At 46.4% G+C, this 25,540-nt stretch overlaps 1 protein-coding gene across 1 annotated transcript; it reads right to left on the reverse strand.

The window, feature by feature from the left end:
* Positions 1-1,381: 1,381 nt before the first annotated feature.
* On the reverse strand, positions 1,382-9,380 carry Psmd7 (proteasome 26S subunit, non-ATPase 7). Its single transcript, XM_051169242.1, has 7 exons — positions 9,193-9,380; positions 7,191-7,282; positions 6,389-6,481; positions 5,743-5,840; positions 4,818-4,898; positions 3,320-3,411; positions 1,382-2,090 (listed from the first exon to the last, which is right to left on the reverse strand). Exons 1-7 carry the CDS (start codon positions 9,264-9,266, stop codon positions 1,658-1,660), a joined length of 963 nt encoding a protein of 320 aa, XP_051025199.1. The 5' UTR covers positions 9,267-9,380; the 3' UTR covers positions 1,382-1,657.
* Between the last annotated feature and the right edge of the window lie 16,160 nt (positions 9,381-25,540).

Genomic DNA, 25,540 nt, shown 5'->3' on the forward strand with positions numbered 1-25,540 from the left:
CTTCTGGCCACGGCATCCTGGTTTTTTCCCCATAACTGTTTTTGTTGTTGTTGTTGATTCTCTGGAGAAAAAGTGTATTGTCCAGTTTCTTCTCCATCAGCGTGTTCCCAGCATGGCGACCCCATCTCAGGTCCTCAACTATCTCTTCTTGAGGGCTATCTCAGGTTTTAAAACAATTTTTTTTTTTTTTTTACTATTAATGTATTATACTGTAATGGGCTCCATTATGGCATTTTGATCATATTCACCCACTACTCCCTTATTTCCATGTCTTTTGTGGGCGGTGCGACCCAGTGAGTTGACTTAAGGTCACCTCAGCACCTGCACTACTGAAGACAACCACGTAACCACTGCCTGCAGATCCTTGGGGGGTGGGGTGGGCTGTGAGCTCTCCCTGTATCAAATTTAAATTACTTTTGTCCAGTTAAGATGTGGCAAACATCCAAATTCTAGACTGGATAAAACTGTCATTTGCCCTCTTTATCTCAGAATCTTAATTTGGTTCCTAACGGCTCTTTCTGTTTTACTGGTGACTCCACATTTGCACTGACAGGCCCTTTGGCAGGTCCGTGGGTAATTTATGCTTTCATCACTTTGAGGCTTAATTCCATTCACTGGACTGAGCTATAGCCGACATACTTCATTTGAACCCAAGTGGTACACTTGCGAATTCTCACAGATGTTATGGGTGTTCAAGAAACTGAGAGGCTGAAGTATGGCGGCACACACCTTCAATCCAGTTCTTGGGAGGATAGCCAGGGCCACAGTGAGCCCTTGTCCCAAAAAACCAAACAAAACAGAACTGACAGCTGGCTATCCTGTATCAGATTCCTTAGTGTTTGTTCACTGGGGCACGGCTGTGCATCTCTCCGCATTCCATTCTTTTGCTTTTCTTTTTTGTGAGACAGGGTTTCTCTGTGCAGCTTTGGCTGTCCTGTAGACAGGCTGACCTCACAGAGATCCACCTGTCTCTGCCTCCCAAGTGCTGAGACTAAAGGTGTGTGCCACCATGGCCCGGCCCAGCATTCCATTCCTACTTAGTACTCTTAACCGTTGCGCAGGGTTCTCGGGACCCACCTGCTGGTGCAGCAACTGAAGGTCATTTGCTTGCTTTTGAAAACAGTACAAACCACTAGAACACAGACTTACAAACCAAGCTGTTTAATTGTATCTTTGAAGGTAAACAGTACATGGGCCTGGACCCCAAGCCGGAAGAATGCTAGAATTACAGGTCCAATGTGTGTGGTCTGCAGAGTTCAGAGGGTCAGAGCTCAAGTGCTGGGTGGCACACACTGTGGGATCCAAGAATTCCACTTAGCAGTTATGCCAACTACCCCCAACAGATCCCATGGATTTTTAAGGGGGGGAAAAAAAATCCCAGTTTTAAGGATAAAGAAGAGCGCCAAAGGTTACACTGTTCTCCTCACATACCTGGACACCTGAGCTACCACACCCCAAACTCAGGCAGCTGGGGCGCAGGGCTGAAATCAGTCCTCTGTCCACTCATCGCCACAAAACGCCACAGCAAGGGTGACTGAGGCAGAGAGCGCTTGTCAGGATAGCTTTTTAACAAGCACTGAATGTGACAAAGAACCCTCTGGTGGCACACAGAATTAGTTTGTAAGATTTTAATTTACAAATTAAAAAGCTACACGATTTACTTTTTCTCCTTTTTCTCCTCTTTTTTCGCATCACTCTTCTCTTTCTCCCTGTCGTCTTTCCTCTCCTTCTTGCTCTCCTCCTTTTCCTGCCCCTCCTTCTTCTCTGCGTCGCGGTTGGCGATCTTGTTGTTGATGAGGTTGTGCAAGGCGACCACGGAGCGGATCAGGGAGGCCAAGTAGACCACCACCATCTGGTCATTGGTCTTCAGGTAGAAGGCCTTGACGAACTCCTGCAGGCTGGCATCCGGAAGCAGATTGAAGACGTCCTGCAGCTGGTAGATGATCTGGTGGCTGACGGGCAGCTTGCCGCTGGCCACCTTCTCCAGGTAGCTCCTGATATCCAGGAGCTTTGAGTTCAGTCCCTTCAAACCATGGACCTGGTTTGTGATCCGCTGGGAGAGAGTCCCCACTGTAGTGTCCTTGATGTCTCTGGAACAACCCACAAGAAAGGCAGAAAGAACATCAGGCCACGTGCCCACAAATGTGAGGACTGTCTGGGACAACAGTTCAGATCTGCAACAACTTCCAGGTAGCATGATTTTTTTCAAACTGGTATTTTACATTTTGTATGTCTATGTGTGTGAGGGCAATGCTCTGAAAAGCCAGAAGATGGCATCAGACTCCCCTGGAGCTGGAGCTACAGGCAACTTTGAGTCACAGAAGCCGGTGCTCCTGACCACACAGCCCTATAGTAACCGTGTTTAGGGAGTATCCCAGCCTCTCTGGTTTATAAAGGTTGACATTTTTTCCCACTTTCTTTGCTGCAATGTTGAGCAGCTTATGGTCATTTTAAAAACCAGGAAGAACCTTAGAGGCAGGTGAAAATGAAATCTTCCAAGTATGGCTTATACATAAATCCTATGTCAGGACAAAAATTCTCTGCAGAAACAGTTTCCTGAGAGCACAGACCTGCGTTTACACAGGTCTGTCAGCACTACAGTCTCTGGGAGGAATGCCGCTCATAGTTACGTATCCTCTGTCAAGACGCTTTAGAGGTGAGCTTGTCCAAGCACACTGACTGTAAGAAATTCAAGGGCTGGAAGTCGCAGCTCATGCCTTTAGTCCCAGCACCTTGTAGGATGAAGCAAGACAGTGACTTTGACCAGCCTGGGCTACAGTGAGACCCTGTTTTTTATTTTGTTTTTTCTTTTTTTTTTTTTTTTTCGAGACAGGGTTTCTCTGTATTAGCTCTGGCTGTCCAGGACTTGCCTTGTAAAGGCATGTGCCACCATGCCTGGCAGAGACCCTGTTTTAAAAACTAAAAACCAACCAACCAAACAAAAAACCAAACACTAAAAACAATCCCAAGGCCTAGAAAGGGCCCGTGATCCACTGACAACAAGAGAAGTATAGTGGATGGTGGGATGAGACCTGAGCCTGAGCTGAACTAACAGCCATTGCTCCCTCGCTGCGGCCTCCAATTCAGGGAGCCACTTGCTTCTGCCTCCCAAGCACTACAATTACTAAGTGTGCACTACAGGCCTGATTATTGATTTGCTACGTCTGTCCCTGTGTGTGCGTGTCTGCTCCTCTGTATGTGCACCATGTATGTCCCTAGTGCCCCGAGGTTAGAAGACGGCATGGATCCCTGGAAGTGGTATCACAGGTGGCTGTGGACTGCCACACGGGGGCTGGAAGGGCAGCACCTCCAGCCTCACCTCAACAAGTGCTCCACGCCAACCTCCTCAGCTTCCTCTGCTCCGATTTCACTGGTCACATGCTCAAAAGTTTTTGATGTTGGCGTTCCATCCTGTGAGAAGAAGCAGGTTAACTATTGTTATTTATTTTCAACGAGGCAACTGGCATGTTTCTCTTCCCACACCAGAATCTTTTGCCGCCAGTCAGCATGTTTCACAGCTATATGACACAGACGTCTACGGCAATGGAGGGGTCAGTTTTGCTGAGTCACTGCTGTTAGCTTGTTTGTATGGCCTGGGGACTAAACTGTTCTCTGAAGAAATGTTTTCTTTTCAAGGAAAACTGTGGTATTCCCTCGAGCCTGCACAGTGTGTGTGTGTTTGCTCCAAAGACTTGGGTTAAGAGGTTAGTTATTTCTAGAATGGAAAATACAGAATACCCGCCTTGGGGCACATTCATGCCAAGTACTATCCCATGGATCAAATGACCTAAGAGCCCAATGTGACAAACAGTAACTAGTAGTTTGAATGATGCATCCACTGAGGGGTTGATCCACTTGACGATGCAGTGACTCAATGATGGAACTTGCCCTCCAGGCTTCTAGGACTTTCTGACACCTGGGTCAGGGCCAGGGGTAAAAGCTTTATTGCCCCCAACAACATTTGTGGATCTAAGGTCCCTGGAGCTGCAGCACCAGGACAAGGCTTGCTGTAAAGCTGGGGAGGGTACTGCCTGAAAGCACCCTTCTTCAAATTCCAAAGCCACACAGTAAGAAAGAGCGAAGCCCGGGCTACTTGGACAGCCTAACAAATACTGTGTGCTTGCCCTGAACCCTGTCACACCAGGTTCTAGCCAAGGGCTCACACGTAGCTTCCCTGAGGCTACAGAAAGGCAGCTACTGCTCACTGCTCTACTCAAGGGCCAGAAGATCACAGGTCTTGCCACCTGGCGCTTGGCAGCTCTGCCTTGCTGTATTTGAAATCTCTGGCCTGCCCGAAGGGCCTGCAGTCCTCCAGAGGCCCTGCACGCACACTGAGCGGGCTGGGAACTAGCTCCCAGGCCGCCCTTCCCCTCGCTGTGTGCCACTTGGCACATCAGGCTTCACTGTGCACGCCAGGTTTCATCTCGGCACTAAGGGCTTCGGGCTCTTTAGTGAGAAAGGATTATAGGTTTCTTTTCTTTGCTTTTGGTTTTTCAAGACAGGGTTCTCTGTAGCCCTGGCTGTCCTGGACTCACTTTTACAGACCAGGCTGGCCTTGAACTCACATCGATCCGCTTGCCTCTCTCTGTCCCCCTGCGTACTGGGATTACAGATGGGACTCCTTTGCTTTTTCTAAAATTTGATATTCAAAAACTCTAATCTGTTAGCAAGATTCAACACCTTCTTTTTGTTATATATAGACAAAGAGTTGTTGAGTTGGAAAAGAAAACAAAAACCAAAATGAAACAAACAAAAAAACCCCTAAACGTACCCAGGAACTTGCGAACCCAATCTCTAGCCCAAAACAGGCAACTTACATCATGAACTTCTTCCACTGAAATGTACGCTTCGGTGGGAAGTCCCAGGTCCTTTGGCTTCACGTCAATAATGACCAGCACCTGGCAAACAGACACTGCTTAGCAAGCTTCTTCCCTTGGGACACAAGGTGCGCCTTCAACATTTCTTCTGATTATCTAGGTAATTTTTTTTCTTTCATTCAATCAGAAACAAGGCAGATATCCAGCAAAAATAATATATATTTCACCTTTACCCAAATTTCAGTCTCTGCTTTACTCCCTCCTAGATCTTACTAACCTTTTAAAAAAATTTACATTTAAAAATTACATTTTGCTAGAAAGAGATAAAACACAATTGTGGGAGTCAGTTCTTTCTTTCCCCAATGTGGGTCCAGGGAGAAAGAACTTGGTAGGTCTGGCGACAGGGCCTTTACTCACAGAGCCACCTTGCTGGCCCCACTAGCTGTTCTTAACTTTAATGTTCTCATTTATAAAGATTACGTAAAACTTGTGAGAGAATCTAAGTCAGTTATATATGTGGCACTCAGTAGGTGCTGTTACTTGCTAAATATACCAGGTCACAATAATTACACAGAACGACACATTACTGCAAAAAGCTCCAGAGAAGGCCTGGAGAGATGGCTCAGAGGTGTTAAGAAGCACTGTCTGCTTTTCCAAAGGTCATGAGTTCAATTCCCAGCAACCACATGGTGGCTCATAACCATCTACAATGAGATATGGTGTCCTCTTCTGGCAGGCAGGCAGGCACATATGCAGGCAGAACATTGTATACATAATAAATAAAGAAATCTAAAAAAAACAAAACAAAACAAACCACGCTCCGCAGAAGCGACAAAATGTTTTGTGAGCCAGGTCTTCTGAGGACACTCTTGTTTCGGTAGCTGGCAGAGAGCGCCGCAGAGTGCCCTGCCAACAGGGTACTTACAGAGTTGGGGCAGTATCTTTTCATGAGCTCATTGATGGCGATGTCATTCTTGTGCAGTTTGGGGCCTGTGTGGTACCACCCAACTATTCTTTCTCTGGCTGGAAAACAAAACATTAGTAAGTTTTATTTCATCAAAATTTGTGCAACTGACTCAAAAATAGCAACACCACCAGTACTTAAGTTTTCTACCTTTTTGAGATTTCCAGACAAAAATAAATCCTGACACATTTGTGAAATCTAAACCTCCAAAACAAAATTCTAAGAAAATAAGCAGCATGAGATCCAGAGACATCTGTATCCCAGACTTGCTTAGGGACCAGTCACACATGAAGTGGCCAGAGATCAATTACAGAACAATATATGAATAAACGCAAGTTCCCATCCTAGAGACAGCAGCTGTGTAGTGGGGGTGACACCACAGAGGCATGGCTGCTGTACTGCGATAACAGGAAGTGACACACTTTGCCATCAATACAGCTCTATGGACAGGTAGATCCGAGGGCCAGCGCCGGCCCCGGGCCCAGCCCTGATGGTCCACATGGCTGTGGTTTATTTTCACTTAGTTCAGCTAAGTGAATTGATTCTTAATATACAAAGAGACCAGGTTTAAACACACCCACCCTCACCCTCAGAAACTCAGACTTACCATTGACCTTCTTAAACATCCCATACATGTTTTCCAAATAATCATGGTCTAAAAACCAGACAGAATCATCTTTGTCGTCTTCATCAAAAGGTACTAAAGAGAGGGAGGGAAAAAAGAAAGAACACTTTGCCTGGCGCTGTGGGGGCTAGAAGTGCACCCACAGCGGAGCCTCCTCAGCTGCCTCTGCCTCACTCATGTGAACTGTGCAATTAGTACTGCTTCCCCTTCATTCACAACCTCCAGTGTTGTAGCTTCTCCTTACATGCTAAAGACGCAGGTACCCAGGAAGGCCTTAGAAAGGACACCCCTCTCTGGCTTGCTAACAGCCCCGTTCCTTCTGACAGTTCCTGCATGGCCAAGTATATTACCTACTCTTTTTACAGACCACAGACCCTGCCAGCAACAGTGCACGGAGCATAGATGTGATGTTCTGGTTAAGATGCACGACCCAGAGTGTAAGGTTAGCAGTCCCACCATCTCTCTCTTTGCTCTACCACAGCCAGGGCTAAAATGTTTAATGTTGGAACTGACAAGCGCCCCAGCTGTGTGACACAGCCACACTTCCATGTTACATAGTCTACAGCAACACTTGCACTCCAACAGCTGAGCCGAGAACTTGCAATGGAGACTGTAAGTTAGAACTCTTTACTCTCGGCACTAGTGTGCAGCCGTCAGGCCCCCTTTCCTGTGTATCAGCAATTCTGAAATAGCATCTTCAGGCTGTAGTAAAAAATGTTTATTTTTTTTGTAAGGAAACTAACAGTCTAACCATGCTTAGCAAAATGGAAAGCTTATCCTTTACCTGCAAAACTGTTGGATACATCAAGTACTTTCTTTTGCCACGATCCCAAAAGGACACCAACAACCCGCTTCTGGTTTCCAACCTTGCCAATTCTGAATGAGAAAAACAGATGGTCAGTCTTTATAGGCCTGCAGACACTCAAACCCCAAGTTAGCTACTCAGTGGCAAGTATCAACAACGCCGATACAATTTTGTTTATGTGGGACGGAAGGTCCATAAACAAATGTAACAGGTTAGTAAGGAAAGAGTCCTAAGGCAGACTACTTCCAAGACTGCAGAGCCTTGCCTGCAGAAGAATTCATGTCACTTTTCTCTTTCCCGGTTTGCTTTTAAACTCCCTTCCTCTTCTCTACCCCGAAGTCTCTCCAGGGACGAAGAGGCTAGGGCAGCATCAGCTTTACGGCACAGCCAATTCTTCTCCAGAACATCTGCACCTTGCCAACCAGCTCCAGATGTTCATCCTCTGCCAAGTCTAGGGGCTCAGGGCGATTCCACATGGGAAAAATGCTGGAAGAGTGACAAGGCTTTTGCTCCACAACTTCTATCTCAAATCCCCTGTGATTTTCTGTTAAGTAGCCACAAGCATATTACTCTGCAAAGAATTCTTTCCTTGAGCCACTCGCAAATTGTGTATATGGAAACAACGTTTTCTCTGTTAAGGAAACAATACAGGCCACAGTAAATGGTGGGGCAGGCCTTTAATCCCAGCACTCAGGAGGCAGAGGCAGGCGGATCACTGTGAGTTCAAGGTCAGCCTGGTCTATAAAGCGAGTCAAGGACAGGCAAGGGTAACACAGAGAAACCCTGTCTCGAACCCCCCTACCCACCCACCCCCCAAAAAAAAAGAAAGAAAAAAAAAAAAGATAGAATTACATCTCTTCAACAGTCTCAAGTTTCCTGTTAGTGTAACTGTAGTGTGTTGCTTAAAACGGGGCCTGGCAAATCAAGACTACATTTAGGGTATAGGCAGAATGAAAGAGTTCTGTATTCCTGGTGGCTCCCCCTCCCCCCTTATCCACTGAAAACACTTCAAACAGTGAGTTTTCACTTGCCAACGGATACTTCTTTGGTTTACAAAAGTCCATTTGTGTCCCTCCATCTGTTTCATGACACAGGCACCAGCAGTGTCTGCCCCACTTGGGTCTTACCAACTGTTGGAATAAGCTAGGGACCCTAGCATCTCAGAGGAGCAAAACTGTATCTACTGTAAAAGAAGCCCAGAGATCCTGTTAAGGTCGAGGCTCCACGGGCAATACAACTGAACCCGGGGCCAAACCCGTCCCAAACCCGTCCCTCTCGACATTGTTTTGGGCTCTGATTGAGTTTAACGTCTGGTTCGGATCGGGCGCTAGCAGGACTTTACAGCAAGCACAAGGCTCCCTACTGGATCTTCCTATTTGTTAATTCAACTAATCATCTTGTAAAACTTGCGAACACGTGCAACAGGTCTGGCAGGATGAACGGCTGGAGAAAGCAAGGGTGGCAACGGCAAGGGAGCTAACCAGGTGAACTGTAGGATGGCCCCAGTCTGCACCTGCCTCATTTTTTAAAGGAAAAAGCTGGCACCTTATCCACATTTTAAAGGTTCCATCCGACCAGAATCCCAGTTAGAAACCTGGTGTTTACAACCAGTGCCTCGTTCGGAAAATGGTTCATCGGGGACGCCGAGACCACAATTTCGGTGACAGCTTTCACAGGCACAGACACCCGAAACTGAAGCGCTGTCCTATGACACGACACCGAGCCTCTGCGGTGAAAGGCCCGACCCAGGCGGGTAGCATCGTCCCGGTTCCGGTGACACACCAAGCGGGCCAGGCCCGGGAGTGGTGGCCTTTGCAGGGCCGCGAGGCTATCACTGGGCTCCGAGTACCGCGGTGTGGAGCCTCCAGGGTCGCTCGTCCCCCCTACCCCGCCCCGCACGTCCCCGGCCGCCGCGTTAAGCCCGGCGCGCCCGTGACTCAGCAGCCCTGCGCCGTGTGGCCGCCACGCGCCGCCCGCTCACCGGTTGAAATGATCCACAACACTGAGCAGCACCAGGGGGTGGACCACCACCTTCTGTACCGCCAGCTCCGGCATCGCGACACAGCCCGCCCGCCGGCCCGGCTCCCTGCAACCCGCAAACACCGGCAACCGCAGCGATATAGGCCGCTCCTCCAGGCCCCAGAGCCTCCCCTTCCGGTTTGCCCACCGCCGCACAGTCGAACTTCCGCTCCCACAGTGCTCCGCGCGCGTGATCGTGCTGTCGCCACGGCCGCCGTCTTGAGAAAGGGAAGGTTGCTTTGCCTTCTGTGGGACTCCCTCTACTGGTGAAGTTTAACCTGGCGTAGCTTTTTTACTTTATTTCCTTCCCAGCACAGCATTTCTCCCTTTCTGAAAATTGTAAAAAAAGGCAGAAAAACATAAGTAGTAACAACTTATCCTTCTACCAATTCAAGTAGTTAACATATATACCTTTCGCTTCAAGTCAGCACGGTTTGAAGATTTCGCAGAGGATTTTTTTCCCCTTCGAGACAGGGTTTCTCTGTGTAGCTTTGACTGTCTTGGACTCTCTTTGCAGACCAGGCTTGTCGCAAACTCACAGAGATCCGTCTGCCTCTGCCTCCTGAGTCCTGGAATTAAAGACTTGCATCCACGCCCAGCAAGGCAATGCTCTTATAGCTCTGGAGTATGGGGGTTTCCAAATAGGCGATTTGTTGGGCAAAACAGGCGGGGATACAGGAACAGAACACAAGCATAACAAGTTAGTCATAAGGACCTCTTGAAACAAAGACATAATTATAAGGTAGTCTTAACCGGCAGTCATAACAACAGGTAGTCTACTAATATTTAGAAACAAAGGTAGGGTCTCAAGATGGTTGAAAATAATGGCATGGTTTCTTGGAACAGGCAGTATAGAACACTTGTAGTTAAGGTAACAAGTGGGGCATAGACCAGTCCTTGAAAACAGAGGTTTAACCATGAACAAGAGTGATCCTAGTTTGTCTTTACTGTAAGATTGCTTTTAAGCCTGAAATGAAGGCAGGCCAGCTCATCAGTTTCTGCCCAATCTTTGTTACTGTGTAACCAGAGGTAGAAGAAAGCCATTTCTGTCAGTTTTATACATTTAAAATTAGGGGTTAAAGAAAAGAAAGCATATTTTGGTATTAACTAGGAAAGGGAAGAAGGAGGCTACAGTAGAAAGTAATGTGAGACAGACCTCAGCTTGTTTATAGGAGGCAAAGTACATTAAAATCCACTCAGGTATGTATTTTGTCACATTTTAAAGATTCTATTTAGCCAGGTGGTGGTGACACACACCTTTAATCCCAACACTCGGGAGGCCAAGGCAGATGGATCTCTGAGTTTGAGGCCAGCCTGGTCTACAGAGGGAGTTGGAGGACATCCCAGGCTGTACTGAGAAACCCTGTCTCAAAACCTTGCCCCCCGCAAAGATGCTGTTTGTCGTCATTATTATTGTATGTTTATGATGCTTTTGTGTGTGTGTGTGTGTCTGTATGTGTATGTGTGTGTGTGTCTGTATGTGTGTGTGTATGTGTGTCTGTATGTGTGTGTGTGTGTGTACATGCATAAGGAGATCAGGAAACAACTTTGTGGTGTCAGATCTTTGCTGCTACCTCAACATGGAGTTGAGGGATTAAACTGAGATATTTAGGCTTTGCCCACAGAACCATCTCCCCCAGTCCCTAAGATAGACTTTTCAGTTCTAAATGTTAGGGGTACAGGCAACCTGTTTTCATTATCGTGTGTGTGTGTGTGTGTGTGTGTGTGTGTGTGTGTGTGTGTGTGTATGTAGTGGTTATTATTATTTTTTTAAATTTTATTAATTTATTCAGATTACAACTCAATTGTTATCCCATCACTTATATCCTCCCATTCCTCCCTCCCTCCTGTTTTCACCCTATTCCCCTCCCCTAGGTCTAAGACCGAGGAGGACCTCCTCCCCCAATATATGGTTCAGGCTATCATGTCTCATCTTGGTAGCCTGCTTATTCTTTCTTTGAGTGCCATCAGGCCTCCCCACCAAGGGGAGGTGGTCAAATATGGGGCACCAGACTTCATGTCAGAGTCAGTCCCCACTCTCCAATAACTGTGGAGAATGTCCTGTCCATTGGGTAGATCAGAGTAGGGGTTCAATGTTTACTACTTGTATTGTCCTTGGTTAGTGCAATAGTTTGAGCAGACCCCCATGGGCCCCAATCCACCTGTCAAGATGTTCTTCTTGTAGGTTTCTAGGACCCTCTGGATCCTTCTATTTCCCCATCTTCTACATTTCTCTTACCTAGAGTCTCATGTACTGGTTATTAAATGGAGATTTGGTTATAGTAACTTTTAATAGGATTTTTATTTTGAAAACATGTCTTCTTCTGTTTTTTTTTTTTTTTTTTTTTTTTTTTTTTTTTTTTTAGACAGAGTTTCTCTGTGTAGCCTTGGTTGTCCTGGAACTCACTCTGTAGACCACGGTGGCTCCAAATTCACCAAGATCTGCCTGCTTAAGCCTCAAAAGTGCTGGGATTAAAGGCGTGTGCCACTACCACCCAGCATGTCTTCTATTTGTAACTTGACTTTCTATTTAATTCTTCTATTAGATTCATGAGAAAGTAATGGCCAGATATGTTCACTGTCATTCATAATTAGATAATACATATTATTTTCCTCCTCTAAAAATTTTGTTGTTTGTTTGGGGTTATTATTCATTCATTTGCATGTTTGTGTGTGCCTCCGTGTACCACATATATACAGGTGCCCACAGAGGCCAGAAGAGTGTGTTGGATCCCTTGGATGTAGGGTTACATATGGCTGTGAGTCACCATATAGGTTCCAAGAACCAAACTCGGCTTCCCTGAATCTTCACCTCTGCACCCTCTCTCCAGCTGCTTCATGGCCCTCTGCAGCCGTCTTGTTTTCCTCTGGTTCTTTCTTCCATCTCATGCTTATTATTTGAGGCATCATCATCTCCTTTAAAATACACAAAACTATCTCCTTGTGGTAGTTCACACCTTTAACCCCAGTGCTCAAGAGGCAGAGGCAGTGAGATCTCTGAGTTCACTAGCCTGGTCTACAGAGCGAGTTCCAGGACAGCCAGAGCTACAGAGAGAAACCCTGTCTTGAAAAACCAAGACCAAACAAAACCAAACTAAAACCCCACAAAAGTCTTTATGGAAATAGACAGGGATATAATTTTCTTTAATGGAATGACTGCAGGTTTTTATTGTATAAGGTCCCTTATTTATGAGGGAGTTGTTAAGAAAAAAGGGGGGTGGGGGATGGGGGGAAACTGTCTTTTCAGAGCTATTCTAGGAATCCTGATAACACATTTGGGACTAAAGCTTTGCTAGTTCATAGCTATTATTTAATTTTTGTTTTTGAAAATGTTAATATAGCCAGCTGTGGTGGCACATGCCTCTGATCTGAGAAGAGACAGGTGAAGCTCTGTGAGTTCCAGGCCAGCCTTGTCTAAATGCATGTTTCAAGCCAGCCAGGGCTAGTGAGACCCTGCCCCAAAATTGTTAATGCAGAGCTAGAAAGGAAGCTAAATAGGAGAATGCTTGCCTAGCACACACAAATCCCTGGTTTTAACCCCAGGACCCCTAAGCAAAAACATCAACACATTTATCAAAACTGCATTTACCTTCTATTCTTTATTCTTTGTTTTGAGACAGAGTCTTGTGTAGCCCTGGCTAGTCTGAGACTTACTGTGTAGACCAGCCCTGCCTCTGCTGGGGTTATAGGTGTGAGCTATCATGCCCTCAGAATAAGGTTGAAGAATCTGAGGAATACACTCTCTGCTTCTGGTCATGCACATGTGTTGTTAGAACAGCAAGCAATACGGAGAGATAGAACAGAATAAAGATTTCCTGTCATCCGGGCATGGTAGTGCATGCCTATAATCCCAGCACTCCCGGGTGGCAGAGGCCGACAGATTGCTAAGTGTTTGTGGCCAGCCTGGTCTACAAAGTGAGTCCAGGACAGTCAAGGCTACTATCTCGAAAAACCACCACCACCAACAAAAAATTCCCATCTTACCTCGGGATACGTCCAATACTCTTGAGTAATTTGTCCATCGTGTCTCTTTGCTTTGGGGCTATTGGACTTGATAGCACCACTCACTTTGAACTTTTCATTTCTGCTCCTGAATGACAAAAGAATGATTTGTGTGTTTTGCAATTGAGTTCCTCAGTTGCTGAGCAAGCCTGATTTTTGTGTCTCTGAAGAACTGGGGCACTTGTGTGTCTAGGGAACCTTTTGATATCCTTCCTGGGTCCTTTTATTACATGTTTTTCTTACTTTGGAGAGTCCTGCTTTGGTTTTTTAAAATTATTATTCCTTTTAATTTTTTATATTTATTAATATAGTTTTGTGTGTATGTGTGTGGGCATTCATGCCACAGGGTGTGTGTGTGTGTGTGCGCGTGTGTGCATGTTGGTCAGAGGACAACTTTCAGGAGTTGGTTCTCTCCTTTTGCCGTGTGGTTCCTGGTACCAGGACCAGGTCATCACGCTTGGTGACAAGCATCTTTACCCACTGAGCTATCTTGCTGGCTTCAATCAGACAATTTCTACTACTTCCTAATAGAACTTTCAGATTAAGACAGTTAGGGGCTGGGAAGATGGCTCAGCCAGCACAGTTCCTGCTGTTGTAAACAGGAGGACATGAGACTAGATTCCCAGTACACATGTGAAAAGCGGGTGTCTTGGTGTTGTCTGTAACCTCACAATGGAGGGTTGGAGACAGACAGCTCCCTGGAGCCTGTCAATCAGTGAACCTTTGTCTCACTGATAAATCCTATCTCAAAGAAATAAAGTGGAGGAGGCGGAGGCAGGTGGATCTCTGTGAGTTCGAGGCTAGCCTGGTCTACAAAATAAGTCCAAGACAGCCAAGGCTAAACAGGGAAACCCTGTCTTGAAAAACAAAAAACAAACAAACAAACAAAAAGGTGGAGAGTGATGAGAAAGAGACCAGGCATAGGACTCTGGTCCCTGAATATAACACACATGCATGTGCACCTACATGCATATGTGTACACACACACACACACACGTACTCACATGTACACTACACGTATACATTCACACAAAATTATTTTTTAAAAGAAAAAAAGCCTGAAGACAGTGCCTCACTGTGTGTACCTGGTTGTCCTAGAACTTGCAATGTAAACCAGGATAAGCTCAAAACTCACAGAGGTCCACTTGCCGCTGCCCCCTGGGCCACCACACTCAGTATGGAAATTTGTGTTGTCAGCCTTCGTTATGCAATGTGTTAAAGCACGCTTGCTGGTGTGTAGTGACTGATTCCGAATAGACATCTTCATTTCACGTCTTACACTACACTACTCAGCACAGAGAGACATGCCTAGTGTGGAAAGAGCTTGGGCAGATTGCCCCTCTAATTTTGTCCTTGGATATTTAAGTGACTACTATCAAGTGATCAAAGGCTGGCTTAATTTTCCTTATGTGTCAAATAAAGCTTAAGATGGGAGTCCAAAGGAAACATCTTTTTGGTGAATACATATAACGGATATAAAGAAGACCGCTTGAAATAATAAGGATGGCATTTTCTCATGCTGCCTCTGATTTTTAAAATATGGAGATAACTTTGAGTAATCCCCAACACTGGAGCCACTCCCGGTGCCTGAATTCTTTCAGAGCAATGCAGAAGAGGTGGGTGGCTATAGAAAACCCGCTGTCTTTTGTTCATCAGATTCTGGTCTTAACTTTTGGGGGGACTTGATGAGATTTTAAGGATAATCTGGTTTTCTCTCCTTTGATCATTTCTGTCCTTAGTTTAGGGAGTTAGTTTCCCTGACCCGGGATCTTGAAAGAGTCCTCAATTTGGTTAAGTCTAGGAAGCATAGTACCCTGTAAAATTTCTAGCAATATCTTGAGTTTTGGGGCCTCTAGTTTTCATCTTATTGAATTCAGAAGGAAGAAGTAAAAAAAAGAAGGAGGGAGGAGGAGGAAGAGGAGAAGAGGGGGAGGAAGAGGAGCGGAAGAGGAGGGAGGGGAGGAGGAGGAAGAAGGGCAGGAGGAGGGGAGGCGGAGGAGAGGAAGAGAAGGGGAGGAGGAGGAGGGGCGAGAGGAGATTTGCCTCTACCCAAGTCTCTGTCCATTGCTGAATCTGAGATGGCCCTCCTTGGGAATACCTGGTAATTTATGCTCTCCAGAACTATGTTTACACAAGACCCAGAATAGCTCAACCTTAAAGATGTAGGTAGTTTGGCCCAGTTGTACAGCCTCAGACTTTGGGGAGAAAATGGCTATTGTTGAGATAGTGGAAATTTGCACCAAGATGTGGCTCCTCAGCTTGGCCCTTCATGACCTTAGGTCTGAATCCAGAATTCAGGATACTAAGCTGTCTGAGGAAACTAGAAGAACTGTTTCAGGAACTTAGGGAGAGACAGGAGTGTGGGCACTGCTAGGAAGCAAACAGAACACAGCTCGAAAGTGAAAACAAAGCAGCTTTCCATCTTAAGAAGTTTGGCCACTTCAGGCACCCGTACTGCGTCCTCAATGACATCAGGAGACCGCTGTCTGCAGGAATTGCTGGTGTCTAGCAATACCAGCGGGATGTGGGATGTGAAGACAGGCAGTAGACTGGGGCCAGAGTAGGTAAATGGCAAGTAACACCACAGAGAACTGCCTGAGCTTATGTACGTGTGCAACTCCTCTGGAGTTCTAGAAGTATGAGGTTGGAGTTCTAGAAGTATTTTGCATGGCAAAACAACAGAGTATTATTTAGTCATTGTGACAAAACATTTGACAAAAGCAGGATAAAGAAGGAAGGTGTGAGGGCTGGAGAGATGGCTCAGTGGGTAAGAGCACTGCCTGCTCTTCCAGAGGTCCTGAGTTCAATTCCTAGCAACCACGTGGTGGCTCACAGCCATCCTTAACTCCAGTCTGAGGGAATCCAATGCCCTCTTGAGCCTCCTAGGACACTAGACATGGACATGCAGGCAGACAAAACACCCATACACATCAAATAAATAAGTTTACAATTTTAATTCTCAGCTTGGCACAACCTAGAATCAGCCGGGAAGGGCCTCTAATGAGGAATGCTCTAGAGCAGGCTGGTCTGTGGGAAGACCCTCCCACTGGAGGTGGCACCATTCCTCAGGAAGGTCATCCTCTTGGCTGTGGACATGAAACAACCAGATTGGTTTTTTGATTGTTTGTTTTTTGAGACAGGGTTTCTCTGTGTAACAGCTCTGGCTGTCCTGGAACTCGCTCTGTAGTCTAGGCTGGTGTCGAACTCACGGAGATCTACCAAGCATATTGTTGTTGTTTTTAAAGATTTATTTATTATTATGTGTACAGTGTTGTCTGTTTGTACACCTGCAGGCCAGAAGAGGGCATCAGGTTACATTGTAGATGGTTGTGAGCCACATGTGATTGCTGGGAATTGAACTCAGGACCTTTGGAAGAGCAGGCGGTGCTCTTAACCAAACTTTCTTTTCTTTTCTTTTCTTTTCTTTTCTTTTCTTTCTTTCTTTCTTTCTTTTGGTTTTTTGAGACAGGATTTCTCTGTGAAACCCTGGCTTTCCTGGACTAGTTTTGTAGACCAGGCTGGCCTTGAACTTACAGCGATCCTCCTGCCTCTGCCTCTCGAGTGCTGGGATTAAAGGTGTGCACCACCACACCTGGCCCACCAACCATATTGTTAATGTGCTCCCTGCCTCTTGCTTTTCTCATGCAAAACCTTTACTCTGGTTTGTGGGTGGCGTCCATCTGTGAGGGGGGCGGGGTACAGGCCATGACAAAGCGAGCCAGAAAATGTTTAGCTTCAAATATGAAAACTGAAACTGTTCCCTGAGTGATGGCAATGGGTCTGCTAGCTAGGACATTGTCTTGAGAGAATTTTCTATGTTTTGTTTTGTTGTTCTGAGACAGGGTATCTCGGAGCCCAGGTTGGTCTCAAGCTTGAGACTTGGTGAAAAGGATGATGACCTCGAGCTGCTGATCTCCCTGCTTCTCCTTCTCACGCACTGGGATTACAGATCTAGACCACCACACACAGCCCCAACATTTTGTTTTCTGATTTTCATTAGTTCTAACCTAGGCTGGGGCTCCTGGTTTGTAGAGTACTCCTGTAGTTTAAAGAACTGCCCTGCTGAGTTCCAGAGAGATAACTCAGTTGTCTAAGAGGGTTTATAGAACGCGTTACCCTGCCTGGAACTCACTCTATAGGCAAGGCTGGTCTTGAACTCACAGAGATCCACCTGCCTCTGCCTCCTGAGTGCTGGGATCAAAGGCGCCACCATGACCAGCCCCCATTTTAAAATATTTTTTATTAAACATTAAAAAACCTATTATGTGTATATGTGTGTGTGTGAGTGTTTGCATACCTGAGTGCAATGCCCTCAGTGGTCAGAAGAAAGCTTCAGAGCCTCTGAAATTCTTGTTACAGGCATTTGTGAACTGCCCCGAGTCGTTGCTGCTAACTCTTTTTAAAAAAGATTTATTTATTTAAGTATACGGTGTTTTGCCTACATGTATACTTGCATGCCAGAAGAGGGCACCTTGTGGTTGCTGGGAATTGAACTCAGGACCTTTGGAAGAGCAGCCAATGCTCTTAACTCTGAGCCATCTTCTCCACCCTCTCCACACTTTGAGACGAGGTCTCTCTCTGAGCCTGGGGCTCACTGACTAGGTAAAGACTAGCTGACCAATGAGCTTGAGAGAGCCTCGCGTCTCAGCCTCCTCAGTACTAGGTTTGGCGTACACCACGCATACTGGCCAGCTTGTGGCTTCTTCCCCGTCCCTGGCCCCCATTGATTAAAGAATTAAAAGGCAGGGAAATGGTTCAGGACAAAGCAGAAGTTTATTGATAACTATTATAGACTTCTCAGGTGCAGAAAGCTCCCTCAGAGCCAAGGAGACCGTTAGCAACAAGGAAGTGTGTGTGTGGGTTACTTGGGGTTGGAATATCTCATCCAGTATTCCCTCTACCCTCCTCCCTTCTCTGTCACTGAAGTGGGTGGGGGGGTTTACTTGGGATTGGGCTATCCCATCCAGCATTCCCTCTCCCCCACTTTTTCTGTTACTGAAGCCGTTTCTGTGTCCCCTCTGTCTCTGTAAGTCTTGATTAGCTGGGTAAGAGTGGGATCCATGTTCTCCTCTGCCCTTTGTGGTATAACAGCACAGAGGCAGACCCCGTGTGAGAGGAGGTGGCCTATGTTTCAGAGAGATGGAAATTTACTGAAGGGGACGGGAAGCCACAAAGAGATGGAGGTAAACGTCATCGTTTTCACTGGAGACAGGGTCTCACTGCGTTACCCTGCCTGTCCTGGAACTCACTATGTAGACAAGGCTGGTCTTGAATTCATAGAGATCCACCTGCCTCTGCCTCCTGAGTGCTGGGATCAAAGGCGCCATCATGCCCAGCCCCCATTTTTAAAGAGTGGGCTCCTTGACCACCTCTACACTTCGTGGTGTAACAGTACAGAGACAGATCCCATGTGAGAGGGGATGGGGGTAAAAGCCATACAAAATTCTAATAGGTTATTACATTCCCTGGCCCCCCAACATAGTGGCCCACAGCCTCAGGTTCATGCCTGAGTGTGTGTGTGTGTGTGTGTCGGCATAGTGGCCCACAGCGTCAGGTTCATGCCTGAGTGTGTGTGTGTGTGTGTGTGTCGGCATAGTGGCCCACAGCCTCAGGTTCATGCCTGAGTGTGTGTGTGTGTGTGTGTGTCGGCATAGTGGCCCACAGCCTCAGGTTCATGCCTGAGTGTGTGTGTGTGTGTGTGTGTGTCGGCATAGTGGCCCACAGCCTCAGGTTCATGCCTGAGTGTGTGTGTGTGTGTGTGTGTGTCGGCATAGTGGCCCACAGCGTCAGGTTCATGCCTGAGTGTGTGTGTGTGTGTGTGTGTGTGTGTCGGCATAGTGGCCCACAGCCTCAGGTTCATGCCTGAGTGTGTGTGTGTGTGTGTGTGTCGGCATAGTGGCCCACAGCGTCAGGTTCATGCCTGAGTGTGTGTGTGTGTGTGTGTGTGTGTGTCGGCGGAGAGGCCCACAGCCTCAGGTTCATGCCTGAGTGTGTGTGTGTGTGTGTGTGTGTCGGCGGAGAGGCCCACAGCGTCAGGTTCATGCCTGAGTGTGTGTGTGTGTGTGTGTGTGTGTGTCGGCATAGTGGCCCACAGCCTCAGGTTCATGCCTGAGTGTGTGTGTGTGTGTGTGTCGGCGGAGAGGCCCACAGCGTCAGGTTCATGCCTGAGTGTGTGTGTGTGTGTGTGTGTGTGTGTCGGCATAGTGGCCCACAGCCTCAGGTTCATGCCTGAGTGTGTGTGTGTGTGTGTGTGTGTGTCGGCATAGTGGCCCACAGCCTCAGGTTCATGCCTGAGTGTGTGTGTGTGTGTGTCGGCATAGTGGCCCACAGCCTCAGGTTCATGCCTGAGTGTGTGTGTGTGTGTGTGTGTGTGTCGGCGGAGAGGCCCACAGCGTCAGGTTCATGCCTGAGTGAGTGTGTGTGTGTGTGTGTGTGTGTCGGCGGAGAGGCCCACAGCCTCAGGTTCATGCCTGAGTGTGTGTGTGTGTGTGTGTGTGTGTGTCGGCGGAGAGGCGGGCTGGGGTTTGAATTCTGGTTCCCGTTATTGAGCACCAACTACTCAAGTACTCAACCATCTCTTCAGCTCTTATTTATTTATCTATCTTGGTTTTTCGAGGCAGGGTTTCTCTGGAACTCACTCTGTAGACCAGGCTGGCCCAAAAACTCATGGAGATCCTCCTGCCTCTGCCTTCTGAGTGCTGGGATTAAAGGCGTGCACCACCACTGCCTGGCTTGGCCCTTATTTATTTATTTTTGAGAGACAGTTTTATGTAGGCGTCACACTCCCTAGGTAGCTGAGGATGACCTTGAACTCCTAGTACTCCTGCCTTTGCCACCCAGGTGCTGGCACTGCAGGTGTGTATGACCACGCCTGGCTTATGTGGTGTCAGGGGATTGAACCTACATTCTCAGTCATGCTGGGTGAACGCTCTAATGACTGTGCTACAGGGTACATCATACAGGGAGTAGGAACAGGTCTTCAGTGTATAATGTAGTGAATTTAGCAGTTTTAGGAGCTTGGTAGATGCTGGCAGACACAACCATAGCTAGACTGGAGATATGTTACCATCCTACCTACGACAGAGACCAGCATTTTGTATTTTTATTACCTGGTGTTTATACTTTAGGTAGCCCACAAGAGTAAGAGGTGACACATACTTCTGCCTCTACCAAATATTTCTTTTGCCTGATGTATTTTTATTATGAAAATATTGTTTTTTAGACTCCTTTTCACTAAAATTGCACCTGTCACCATTTTGATCTTTCCAGTGGCTGATTGTTGCAGCAAAATTCGATTTGTTTAAAGAGGTTCCTCTGGCTGCTTTTTTTTTTTTCTCTTTTTCTTTTTTTTCTTTGTACAGGAGATGGCCCTGTGTGCTGGCCTTGGATCCTGATGTGGCTGTTATTCATCTTGTTGTTGTCATATTTCATTTAACTGCAAATTAAAAAAAGAACTGAACAAAATTACAGCAATTTCTGTTCATAGCCAGGAAATAGAACTCTCCGCAGGAACCCTTGCATGAGTTAGAAAATCATTTTGCATTGTGCTGCGAGGGCCTGCAAGGCGCTCACCACGAAGCAGGGCACGGCTCACCTCTCTTGGACGAAGCCCAGAGAACTCTCTGTGCAGAGACCGTAGAAACCCGCCGAGCTGAAGAGCTCGGTTTTCTTTCAGGATCAGTGTTGGAAACTGCTGTGACTAAAACGAGGTACCAAGATTAGGGGTGGAGCAGCTACAGCAGAGATTATGAAAAGTGGAGTGCCCGGATGATGGGTGTTGTTCACGGGCAGCCTTGGGAGCCGCGACAGCTGGGGCCCCAGGAGGCTTTTACTACTTTGAATTTCTCTCTTCCTTCTATTGAACATGGTGCCAATTTTAATGAAAAACAAAACAAAATAAAACAAACAACTTATAAAATTATCATGAAATAAACAAAAGAGAGCTGGTTTTTATTTGGGGATCTTTGTCCGTTCTGGGCAAGCACCCTGCGACTGAGTTTACTCCTGGGTCCGTAAGTAAGTCTCATCTATGTTTTCAAGTGCCTTGAGCCCACTTTTATTTTGTTGCTTTTCTTACCATCTGATATTGGTTTTGTATTGCATTTTATTTATTTTGTGTTTGTGCATGTGGGTCTGTGCACAAATGCCCCGGCACATGTGCAGAGGCCAAAAGACAACTTTTGGGAGCTGGTTCTCACCTTTACCATGTGAGTTCCAGGGACTGAGCACAGATCCTCAGGTGTGGCAGGAGGTGCCTTTGCCTGCTGAGTTCTCTTGTTAGCCTGTTTGGTTTGGTTTTGGGGACGAGATCTCACTCTGTAGTCCAGGCTGGCATAGAACTCACTTTTTTCTCTCTTTTCTTCGAGACAAGGTTTTTCTGTGTGTAGCCATGGCTGCCTTGGAACTTGTTTTGTAGATCAGGCTGGCCTCGAACTCACAGAGATCCGCCTGCCTCTACCTCCCCAGTACTGGGATTACAGGTGTGTGCCACCAATGCCTGGCTTTGTCATCCCATTTCTAGAAGACAGTGTTTCATAGGCCTGTTCTCTGCTCTCCAGCCCTTACAATCTTTCTGCCCCTTCTCTGTGCTGTTCCCTTGGCCCTGGAGGGGGTGAAATAAATGTCCTAAGGTACGGGGCCTGTTACAGCTGATAGTCAACACCAGGGACACTAATCTTGAAGCAGCTTTGTTTGGGGGCTTGGAGCATGGTAGTTTAGGAAATATTACTTTAGATAACACCAAGCGTGAGACCCAAAGAGGGAACCGGCTTGGGTTTAGGAGGGGAAAGAACTGAGATTGACTGGTGGGAGCAAGGCCAGTTACGTATCCTCAGTGCTTTGACCAGTTTTCATTAACCATCATCCTTTGCAATAAGAAGCTTCTGGGACTGAGGCAGGGCACTGGGTGGTGGTGGCAAGCACCTTTAGTCCCAGCACTTTAATTCCAGCACAGGCTGGCAGATCTCTGAGAATGAGGCTAGCCTGGTCTACTGAGTGAGTTGCAGGATAGCCAGGACTATACAGAAAAACTCTATCTCAGAAAAACAGACAGACAGACAGCCAGCTCAGCACTAGTCTTCAAATCCTGTCTGTCCTGCTCTCCACATGATGCATTCTACTGTAGGACTTTCTGTTGAGTTTTTCATTTCCAGCTTAAGACCCTATCTCAAAGGGGAGGTGATGGGGTGGGGTTGGGGTCGGGGTGGGGAACTGGGAGAGTGGGTTGGATCTGGAATGCTGTCATCAGACACAGTAAGTACTGGGTGAGCAAATTAATTGGTGGTGGTCCATTTTTACAGTGTGTGTGTGTGTGTGTGTGTGTGTACCACAATATCACAGCAAACACTGGAAGTATAATTTTATTTTTTAATTATACAGTAAAGCAGGGAAAAAAATGCTTGTCAAAGTAAACTTTACAATTTTTTTTTGTTCCGTATAAGAGTTGGATGGGTCAAGAGTTAAAAACCATTGTCTACCAAACTTTAGCAATTTCTTCTATTCAATATGGCAGTCAGAAGACAAGCAGGCACTGGTGGGTCACCCTTGTGTCCTCTCCACTCCTGTCCCTGCAGTCTGTGCCTTATCCTCTGTGCCTTACGTAGCTTTCATCAAGGCCATCCAGAGCCCTGTCAGCTTGCTGTGAAGTAAGCCGAGAGACCACACACAGACACTCTTAAAGTAAAAAAGAAAGCCTTTTATTGCCAGTTGGCAGCAGGGAACTTGCCCAAATCATGCAGCCCTGATTAGGCCTTACAGCCCTTTGCGTTTTGTGCACGAATCCTACATCCTGGTAGTCACTCTTCAGTTAGCAAGAAGCAGAAGTACAGAAGCCGAAAAGCAAGGTTAGTGCACTTAGGGACTTTCCCGGAACTATGGACTAGGCTTTTGTTCTAGTTTTGGCTGGTGCTGAGCTTTCAGGTCAGAATGTTGTCTCTAACATGGCGTCGGCTATCCTAAGGTACGGGGCCTGTTACAGCTGACAGTCAACACCAGGGACACTAATCTTGAAGCAGCTTTGTTTGGGGGCTTGGAGCATGGTAGTTTAGGAAATATTACTTTAGATAACACCAAGCGCGAGACCCAAAGAGGGAACCGGCTTGGGTTTAGGAGGGGAAAGAACTGAGATTGACTGGTGGGAGCAAGGCCTGTGTGTTTAAGCTGAGGGCTGCTGCTGCACATCGGCCAGAGTGCAGCCTGTAGGATGTCTCTAGGCTCAGCCAGAAATGTGGCTGTGACTGCAATGGTGCCGTGCCGGTAGGATTTTCCTCTACTCCTTCTTTCTCCTCCCTCTGTCTCTCTTTCTTCCTGAGGCAATGTGTCACGTAGCCAAGGCTGGCCTTGTCTTCATTCAATAGCTAGGTAACCTTAGAATCTTGGTCCGCTCACCTCACCTTCCAGATGTTAGGTGCGCACCACTAACCCAGCCCCCCTTCCTTCCCTCCTTCCCTCCTTCCCTTCTTCCCTTCTTTTCTTTCAACATGTCTCTTAGCTACTCAGGCTGGCCTAGAACGCCCAATTCTTAAGCTTTGGCTCCCTGACCATTGGCTTAATGTGTGTGGTACTATCCAAGTCAGTTAAGGTGTTATGTTTGCCCCTCAAAGTGAACTAGCTGCCGAATAGGCCTGGTGACACCATAGTTCAGCAGGTGAAGACACTTGCCACACAACCTGATGACCTGAATTCGGTTCTTGAAACCTAAATAAAGGCGGAAGGAGAGAATCAACTCTGCAAAGTGTTCCTCTGGCCTCCACATGTGTGCAGTGCCGCCTGCTCCCACACATACAACAGACACACAGACACACACACACATGCACACACACACACACACACACACACACACACACACACAAAACTTACCAAAGTCTTTCCAATGCTTACAGGCTAAAATCTAAATGCATGGATAGGCGGTGGTGGCACACTCCTTTAATCCCAGCACTTGGGAGGCAGTGGCAGGTGTATTGTTGTGAGTTCGAGGCCAGCCTGGTCTACAAAGTGAGTCCAGACAGCCAAGGCTACAGAGAAACCCTGTCTGGAATATCTCCTCCACAAATCTGAATGCACACACAAAGCTTTTTGGTCACATTTTCTCCTAGCTTGGACATAGTGGTATATCCCTGTAATTCCAGCTGTTGGGAGCCTGAGGTGAGAAGATGGTGAGTTCAAGCATAAATGACAGAGTGAGAGCCTTTTCCCTAAAAGCAAACAGAGCAAAATTCAAACTCAAACTTTCTCTGTTACTACATATAATTTAAAAAAAACAAAAAAAACCCCATCATTTTGAACCCAAATGACCTATTCAAAATTGTGAGTGGAAAAAGCTAGATGGGTTGATGAAAAAAACAAAACAAAACAAAACAAAACAAAAACTCAAAATCTCAAGGGTACTATGCACCATTTTTGGATATTGTCAAATAACTCCCTCAATTTTTTTTAACACCCCTTATCATAATTTCCGAAGCTCCCCTTTGTAGCCTGAGTTGAAAGTGGCGAGCCCACCACACCAGTGAAAGGCTGAGCAGGGCACATGCAAGGCAGTTAGTTGTCTTTTCAAGTAGTGCTTAGCGTTTCAGGTAGAAGACGCTCCAGGGAAGAGGCCATGATGGCACTGGGGGATCTTCCGCTAACTCCAGGCCCAGGGATGAGATACTCTTAGTGGGTTGATAGCTCAGCGGCTCAAACCCCTTTTCAAAGATAGTTCAAGCTTGATTTTGATCAAATTAAACTACTGAGAGTGGAGACTTTTCCTTGAGCGTAGACTTAAGCTTTCACCTTTAAAAATTTAAACTCCTTTCCTATGAGATCAAAGAGAGAGGAGCGTAGGCTTTTAGAATCTCATTTTTAATATACCCTGGGATAATGTTTAGGAAATTAGGAAGGAAAAATGGAAATAATTAACATTTGGTTTTTTATCTGATACTTGCTGAATATTCAATGTCATATTCTGCAAGAATGATTTTTTTTTTTCCCCAACCAGGGACTCACTATGTATAGGGCTCAGGCTAGCTTCCAACTCTTCTGCCTCAATAGCTACAGTGCTGGGATCACAGGTGTAGGTCATCACGCCCAGCTTAGAAATCATTTAAAAGAGCATATGGACGAATGGCTTTGTACTGTTCTGATGAATTTTAGCAGGTTTTCCTGGTAATGGTTTGAGTTATATATTTAAGTTTAAAAAAAAAAAAAAATCTTTGTTCGGTAACTGGAAAACAGTCGCTTAACATGTATTTCCAGCAGAGGGAGCCATCTGATCATGGACGTGGTATCGCTACTTGCCAGTATCCTGTAGCCCATTTTATCAATATACATAA

This window comes from Acomys russatus, chromosome 26 (genome assembly GCF_903995435.1).
Source record: "Acomys russatus chromosome 26, mAcoRus1.1, whole genome shotgun sequence".
Lineage (NCBI taxonomy): Eukaryota > Metazoa > Chordata > Mammalia > Rodentia > Muridae > Acomys > Acomys russatus.

Excerpts from the sequence above, each read along its gene's own strand:
- Psmd7 (XM_051169242.1), bottom strand. The coding sequence starts at position 9,266 with ATGCCGGAGCTGGCGGTACAGAAGGTGGTGGTCCACCCCCTGGTGCTG. Across the intron at positions 6,482-7,190 it reads TGTATCCAACAGTTTTGCAG|TACCTTTTGATGAAGACGAC; the intron begins GTAAAGGATAAG and ends CCCTCTCTTTAG. Across the intron at positions 4,899-5,742 it reads AAAGATACTGCCCCAACTCT|GTGCTGGTCATTATTGACGT; the intron begins GTAAGTACCCTG and ends TCTGTTTGCCAG.